Source organism: Phalaenopsis equestris, unplaced genomic scaffold, assembly GCF_001263595.1.
Source record: "Phalaenopsis equestris unplaced genomic scaffold, ASM126359v1 Scaffold000597, whole genome shotgun sequence".
Taxonomy (NCBI): Eukaryota; Viridiplantae; Streptophyta; class Magnoliopsida; order Asparagales; family Orchidaceae; genus Phalaenopsis; species Phalaenopsis equestris.
This window is the reverse complement of record NW_018165037.1, coordinates 202,146-211,016: the sequence shown is the minus strand read 5'-3', so window position 1 is coordinate 211,016 and position 8,871 is coordinate 202,146. Positions and strand designations below refer to the sequence as shown.

Here is an 8,871-nt window from a genome sequence, read left to right as displayed (position 1 = left end):
GTGTAGGGAGCTGCTCTTTCTTTAAAAAAAATATAGAAATGACCGGAGGCATATATATACGTTAGAATATACTTTCTATTTTTATCTGAATAATTTTGTGTCTACCTTCCATGTTTTCATTTATTCTTTTTATTCTAATAAAGAAATATGTAGATATTTTTTTTATTTTCGTACATTGCAAAACTGAGTATTTGCAAATAGGCAAAGAGTGAGAATTGCTTACAAAATCTTCTTACCACGGAGGTCAATTATTTTGCACAATTAAAAATCTATCATTCCTAATATTTAATAAACAACTTTTCAGATAATTTTAGTTAAGCAGACAAGGACAGCTTTTTATATGAAAGATAATTTTTTTAATTTATGAGTAGTTTTATATTGAGAAAAATACTTTAAAACATACGTTTTGCTAGTTAGTTTCTAAAATATAAAATAAAGTTTTAGAGATTAGATGAGACCATCTCATCATTAAAAAAAAAACATATGTCCTTAATTAAATCTAACTCCTTAATCAATGAAGATAAACCAAAATTGCTAATTATAATATAAATATAACATAATTACTAAACTTTTAGAACGAAATACATATTTTTATAATATACAGTTTATGACAGTAAAGGGTTATAAATGTAATTATCAACTTTTGGGGATTAGACATATAAATTTATAAAAAATGTGTAGTTTTTATGTAAATTTCCCAATAGTTAATAATTAGTGAAAGTGAAAGCAGCGTGCCTTGATGGCTGATTTTACAAGGAGTGAGCGTTTGCTCTCCGCAAACTTCAGCAAATGTAATTATCAGAATATTAATTTATCTTCATAAAAAAGTTATAAAATAATTGTTTGTTGCTTAATTTACATCTTAAGTATAATGACTCAGCGCGTGCTCCATTTTTTTTGCTCTTCATAACTTTTCAATTGCGCTGCAGTTGTTAGAAGCTGTTTGTCAGAAGCGACTGGAGATTCTTATGCTGAATCAACAGATAAAGTGGGATGCTGTCTATTGAAATGGGTTTTTGGGGTGTTTGAATCATGCTTCTATGTAGGTCTAATTATATTGCGTGCACTCTCTGCACACAATAATCGCTCTCTAAGTAGAACGGTCCCGAATCGAGTTTTGAGATTATTGTACATTTACGAACGTGGAAGGGTTGGTGTCGTCCACCGTTCATGAATGAAACAGCACATGATTCTACCCTTCACCTCGCCTCGCTTGCAAACCCGAAAAATACAATTTGTGCCGGAGCACTATCGCCTTCTTCTTCGTGAACTCGCCTAGCCCAATCTAGTCTTGGCTTCTTTTTTTCTCCGCTCGTCTGGTAAATTCTCCATCATTCTTCTCCTCCCACATTATCTTCTGCACCATTCTTCTTTTCCTTTATTTCACTTTTTCGTTATTTTTCTTCTCCACCATTTCACTTCTCTCGCCATTTTCTTCTCTGTTGTTTACTAAATTTTAAGTGTTATGGTCGGATTTGCGTCCGATCTTTTCCGACGTTAATCCAGGGGTCGATAATATTATTTCGGCTTAATTTCGGTAATGTTAGTATCGGTTGTTGCATCATATTAGCGTCAATTTTGTTTATACTAAACATAGGTCGAAATTTGTGTATTAAAATATCACATACCACCTCCTTTGAGTAAAAAATAACGTAGAATGACTAAATATTATTGTAGATTTAGTATCATATTTTGCGTCAAAAAACATACACAATGCAAGTCTGTAACGAAAAAAAAATTATAATACTAGTTGCATTTTCACAACCTCCACAAAAACACATTTCACATTACATACCAAATTAAACATAATCATATCACCGATCAAGTCTCTAAACAATATTATTAATAAAAGTTAAATACTATAAAAAATCGACCTAAATAAGAATAGTAAAGTTAATCAAAAAAATTTCACAACAAATATTCAACATAATGCTACGAATAAAAGAAAACATAAAAAAAGAACTATTAATCATCTCCATCCTTCTCCTCATGCACGAATGTTATTAGTTGCTTGCCCCGGCTATCTGTTAAGGTCTCCGTCATGCGAGCTATAGAGTTTGTGACTCTATGTTGGTCTTCTAGCATCTGCTCGCACAACTGGCGGATCTTTTCGTTCATTGCAACCACATGTCTGACAAGAGCCTTCTGGTCTGGCTGTGATGAGCTCGAGGAACTAAGAACGAGGCCATGGGAGAGCTCGCCCTCGAAGGCTGTGCCCTTCCCTGCAAGGCCATAAACCCTCTCACTTTTACTCGTCGATTGGCTCCAAAGCTCGTACTCGGACTGCACAGTTAAGGCTGTCATAACGGCTCATTATTCGCGAACAGCTTGTGTTCGACACGAGCAACACGAACAAATATTTGTTCGTTCGTGTTCGGCTCCCCCAATCATTAACATCTTATGACTACGTGATTAGGGTTGTCAAAACGATTCTTTGTTCGTGAATGACTCGTGTTCGGCTCGCTAACCAAACTAGTCGAACACGAGCTAAGCCTGGGCTTGCTCGTGTATGCGCAGTGGTATACTGACGACCACTGTTGTTGGTAGAATTCTGGGCCTGAGCAACCAAGTGCCTCTCCTGAAGCTGCTCAAACCCCTCCTACACAATGAAAACCAACATTTAATTGACACTTTCAATAGTGAGAGTTAAAATTAACTTTTAATTTAAGGTATTTAACTTACAACAACCCAACGGTAATGTTCTTAGGACTACGATGAGTTCTGACATGCAGCTCTGCTGGAGGGAGCACAGCTTAACTTCCTGGACAGTGTAGCATACGAAAATGGTGAGGGTTAAAAAATTAGTCCAAAAATTGAATTAATTTTTTAAATCTTAACAGCCACATGTAGTGCCCGCTACAGGGACCGATCCAACAAAATGGAGCGCAACTCCCCTGGCCTCCTCCATCACCCGGTTCACTCGGTTCTTCTGCCTCTGCTTCTCATAATTGAGAGAGGCTCTAGCTATGATCAATTGACCTCAAAGCCCCTCACAAATCTTAGCAGGTCGCTTGCCCCTCCATCAGGTTGTCACGAACATGTCAGCAAGACCATGTCCGCCTCGAATCTTGAAGATTCATCGGATTTGATGGTAGTGCTCTGGGAGACAGGTGAAGGACCTCTGCAATATAAAAAATAATCTATGTGTTAATATAAAAAAATAGATCAAATTTATAAATCTAATTCAAATTAAATGACCGTACTTCAAACTCCCTCAACCACAAGTTCAGAGTTACTATAGGTATCTGTTTCCATGATAGATAGGTCTCATCATACCTGTTCCTGATAATCTCTGTGATACAGGTGATGGGCAACTTGTGGGGAATGGGGGCGGTAAATAAGTCGAGTCAAGCTTGAGTTGCTCTCGACTTGAGCTTCAGCTTGAACTTAATTAATTTTATCGAGCTCGGGCTAGAGCTCGAGCTTAAGTCTACGAGTTCAAAAATAAATTTATAATATGTTGACAAATAAAATGAAAAATTAGAAGATAAATAATAATAAATTACTTAATATACAGTAAAAATATTATTTTCTTAACATTTTTAATACCTTATTGATAACGTTTTGAAATTTAATATATTTTGAGTATATTATATCTTAATACTTTTTTAAACGAGCCAGCTTGCGAGCTAACGAGTTGAGTTGGGGCTGGCTTGAGTTTGACTTGTTAGTTTGTTGAGCTCAGTTCACAGCCTACTTATCGTGCCGAGCTTGAGCCGGTTCACGAGTCAGCTTGACTCACTTGCACCCTTAGTTGATACTATGAATCTTAATATAAATCATCTCATTCTATAGAAAGATATAATTCTTTAGATTGATATATAACTTTCTTTTCCAAGAATCTCAAAAAGCAACTATAAATGCTATGGGCGGTTTTTCTGACAAGGGCAAAAAATTAGTGTATTGTCAAAGAACACCTAAAAAACCTCCTAATATAAGGCTTGAAGCTAGTATTCTTGAGTTTCTTGAATGCGTACAGTGCATTTATAGGAGCAAATAGCATAACTAGTCATCATAAAGCTCATTGGGGATCTTGAATGCGGTATTCTACATATTTCCAATCTGGATCCTAATTTGATGATAGATGCTTCTAAGCTTAATTTTAGAGAAGTTGTTTCCGCCCGAGTTTAACTCCAATATACCATCAAACTTGGGTATGGAAAACCTTATACTTGATAGTAATTTTATTTGTAGATCAATTTATTACACATTTTCTAAATATCATCTTTCTTGGGAGTTAGAAGGGTAGGAACTTTGTAAGACTTGAGATTTTCATGTAGAAATGCTTTTTTAGATAGTTAATCTACTTATTTTTTAGCTCAATGTGCTTTGTGAAGATTTAATAGCTGTGAATCTAGTTTATTTTTGTTGTACAAACATGAGGCTTTATGAACGCCATGAATTATTTCCAAAGTTTTCCATCTCCAATTCCTTCAAATTTTTCATTGTTCAATTGAAAGAGTAATTGCGTTGTTAGATTTGTTACAATATTAGTCGATTCAATTCCTCTTCTTTTGATCTTTTTTATTCTTTTCTCGCATTTTTATGGGCTAATCATTAATTTACATATTATTTTATCGAAAATGAGGTCAAGCAACTCGACGAAATCCCAGGGGACCAAACATCGAAATTGCAACATGTTATGCGTTGTATTCACGACACAAAAATGGAACAATATTGGTTGAAAGTTTTATAGATGTCCCAAAAATTTAATAAATAGATATTGTAAATTTTTTCAATGGGTTAATAAACTGAGAGATGCAATACATGAATGAGTTGATGATAAGATCTAAAAATTTTTTGATACTGTGAAAAATGATATAGAAAACTTGAAATTTCTTTTGAAGACCTTGCATTGGTTTGATTTTATAATTAGAGTATTGCTTTTATTGTTTTACATGTTGTATCTGTTTTGATGATGTTTATGTATTTCAGAGTACAAACTGTACTGCATTAGGATTTTTTTGTAAGCAAACTTGTCTTTTTGGCTGAGATGCAGCTTATGTTGAACTTATGTTTGTATAATTATTTTGAGGGCATAAAATTTAGTTAGTGTTTCTCCTTAAATTCTCTTATTGTGTTGTGAGTGATAATAACTTGATAATTTGATATTGGATTTGTTCTACAGACAACACTTTAAGAACTATGTTTTTCAAACAAAACTATGTTGACATACTGAGGGGTATTACAGTCTCTATTTGTCAACAGACATCATTTTCATAACTGTATTTTCAAACAGACCAATTGCTTCTGAATTACCAGCTGCTAAACAACAGATTTTCAATGACAACTTTTGGACAGAGTTTTCTACAGCCACAATCGAAACAAATGCACCCTAAGTTAAGGATGTCTGACCTTGCTAATGTTATAAATGGGCAGCAAATTTAGGACAAAATATTAAGTGCGGCTGCCCACATAGCTGAACGACGGTCATGATACGAGCATGCCACCTTGTATCACACAACAACCCATCTAGACCGTTATATCTCTTGAGACGTGCAATACTTAATATTCTCTCCAAAATTAGAGAGGTGTTTCTCTACTGATGTTCTTCAACATAACTCGAAAAAAATTCTAATTGGCTATGATGTACCACATTACTCATTTTGTTTGATCATATCAATTGAATCCTGATTTGTCTGCGGTGTGAGATTTGTCTGTGGCTGACAACTCAAGATAAATAGTAATGAGGCGAGGAAAGAACTAACTGAAGAGAGAGATTTCTATTTCTACTAAGAAAAAATCAAGATACTGCATCTGCGGATCGATCATTCATCACTTATTACATAGATTTTCCCCAATTCAAAAAGGAGTTTCTCTCATATAATATAAATAAGTGATCATTACATATTAATCTCCAGAGTTTCCCGGCTTACTTCCTTCTGTCTTCATCTGATGTTGATTTATAGTTGACATTATCTCTGATAGTCTATCCTCTGGCAATATTATTCTATGGCTTTTATTTCCTGTGCACCTATAGAGTCACATATGTGCTATTCCATTCAGCTTCTCAGATAACTTGCCCTGATACAGGGAGCCACTGGGAAATCATGAGCATGTTAGGGAGAGAATTTTATATCCGAAGTCCGGACGCAGCTCTGCCGCCACGTGTGCTATATCGTGGATATTATTGGAGTGTTATTGAAGTGAAACCGCAGAGGTTATTAAAGGGTTATTGGGGGGTTATTAGGGGTTATAACGAGGGGTTATTAAAGTGAAACCGCGAAAGTTATTGGAGGGTTATTGTGGGGGTTATTGTTGTGGGTTATTAAAGTAGAACCGCGGAGGTTATTGGGAGGTTATTGCGGGGGTTTTTGGAGGAGGGTTATTGGAGTGAAACTGCAGAGGTTGTTGGGGGGTTATTGAGGGATTATTGCAACATTATTGGAGTTAATATCCCAATAACCTCCGCAATTCCACTCCAATAACCTCCGTTGTTCCACTTTAATATATTTTTTACGTGGGCCCGATATAGCACACATGGTAGTATATTACTGGAGTCAGCACATAGAGCTACGTCCGTAGTCCGGATACAAAAAATTTCGCTTGTTAGGAGGCAAAACCTGGATGCTTCCAACAATGCCAGCTTCAGTAAAAGCTGGTTTTGGTACAGTTATTTTACCTGAAAAACTGTTCACTATTGATGGATCTTCTATGGTTGGTGAAATTCAAATAGCTTCAGCATATCTCCATCAAATATATACCCTCGTGATTGTTTTCATGTTTGAAACAGATAAGCTAAGAAGTAATTTGACTCGCCATCCATCGTTTCGGGAGAGACATACCCATATCAAACAATTAAATAAAAGACAACTTTTCTGAAAGGTAAAATAATAAAGAGTGAAAATGTAAAACTAATTAATTTTTAGAATAACTCAATTCCTCACCCTTTTTTACACAACAAAACAAAACATTTTCCGCTGCATTGTCCTAATTTGGATTAGAAAGATATTCTTGATTAAATGCGTTTAACTAAAATGATCCACAGATATAAAGTGAGGCAGAAAAATAAGAACATTTCAATGAAAAATGGAGACAAAAAAAATAAGAGAGCATTTCATTTAATTAAATGAAAAAAAGACCCATTAGAAGTTAATGAATATAGTTATAATGATAATTGTACAGAATCTAGTACACGAACATGTGATAAATAAATAGCTTTAACTAAAACAAACAAGGCTACAAAATTGTTAATAAAACTCATCAGAGCACAGAATACAAACCATATAAGAAATTTCACTCTTTAGATTTATATTTCCTTTTCTTCAGCAAGCCCTTCTCTTCTAATGCCTTCATCTTACATGCTTTTCTTTCTTTGGCCTTTTCTTCAAATCCATCATCATTCATCTTCATTCTAGCAACACGCCTGGCTTTGTACACCTGCAGAAACTTTGATTATTAATGCAATTGCAAAACTCAATGCGGCAGAAAGCTGTAATAAATTGATTCAGCAGAATGCTGTTGCTGTAATAAAAGATATCAAGAGCACTAAAAATGATAAATTCTTATCATAGCATGCTTAAGTTATATTTTCCTTATTTAGAAAAGAAAATTTGTTAGTGCATTAAAGTAGTAAAAATATTCACTTAATTGGTTAGTGAGTTGAAGCCACAAAATAGTACAGATAATTTATTCTCTATTAGACAGATCGAAGTAGCGGTTTCCATATCATATCAGTTCAACCCCGGTTACCCATTTATGGCCCATAATGTAACTGATCAACTTATTTAAATAACTTAGAAAATTCAAATGGTGACCAACCCAGCTAATGTTGAACTTGACAAGTAAAACAATTGAATAAGTTCAACTTAACTACCGTTGAACTTGATAACCTATTTAAATATTACCATTTCTTTAGTATAATATATAATTAATTAAATAAAAATTTTATTACAACTATTTCAAAAAAATAAGAAATAAATAATGTCCTGAATTTTTCTTTTCAAAAACGAAACCTTAGTATTCTGTTAGAGTAGGGATGTTGGACGTTTGAAGCTGCATGTCACGAACAAAAAGTCCCACATCGGCTAGATGTATGACCGAAAAGCAGTATTTAAGTCCTGGGCTGCCCACCACCCCTAAAAGCTCTTTTGGGAGGTGACAAGTGATATCAGAGCAGATTACTACTTGCTAGGTTTGTGGATTCTCCATGGTCCAGTGGGACCCTCGGTGGAGTCGATCCGTGATGAGGGCGTCACGTGATTGGGTGGAGGAGAATGTCATGAATAAAAAGTCCCACATTAGCTAGGTGTTTGGCTGAAAAACAGTATTTAAGTCCTGGGCTACCCATGAATAAAAAGTCCCACATTAGCTAGATGTATGGCTGAAAAACAGTATTTAAGTCCTGGGCTACCCACCACCACTAAGAGCTCTTTTGGGAGGTGACATGCAACTCCTAAAATTCTACTCATATATCAGTAAAGTAGAGTATTTTTACACAACAATGAACAAAATAAAATAAATTAAAAGCCTTAAGAGTCTAGATTAGAAACAAAACAATCCAATCGGTAAGAATGTATATGATAAATTAATACTGAACAAAATTGGTCAGAAGTCATGACATTTTTTTTTAGAGAACTCCATATTAAAAAAATATGGTAACCATATATCATTCTACTTATATTATTTTCATGATAAATGTTTATTCATATATACTGAAAATTTGATCCGTAATGACAATTAGGAAGAATTTGGGGAAACGGGGAAGCAATAAAGGATCAAGTAAGATGACAGAAAAGTACATAAGCCATGTACAAACATTCTAAAAGCCAAATTGCTCGTGAGTTCAATCAAATTTAGAGCAAATAGATTTGAATTAGTGCATGAAAATTTAGATCACATAGTTTTTGGGGAAGAAATAAAAAAAATAGA

General features: G+C 34.6%; 1 protein-coding gene across 1 annotated transcript in view; it reads right to left on the bottom strand.

The window, feature by feature from the left end:
• Positions 1-7,085: 7,085 nt before the first annotated feature.
• Positions 7,086-8,871, bottom strand: part of LOC110029591 (DEAD-box ATP-dependent RNA helicase 36) — a 43,876-nt gene continuing 42,090 nt past the window's right edge. Inside the window, exon 8 of the mRNA XM_020731944.1 lies at positions 7,086-7,380. Within this exon, the coding sequence (XP_020587603.1) occupies positions 7,237-7,380 (144 nt within the window). The 3' untranslated portion in view covers positions 7,086-7,236. The remainder of the gene's footprint in view (positions 7,381-8,871) is intronic.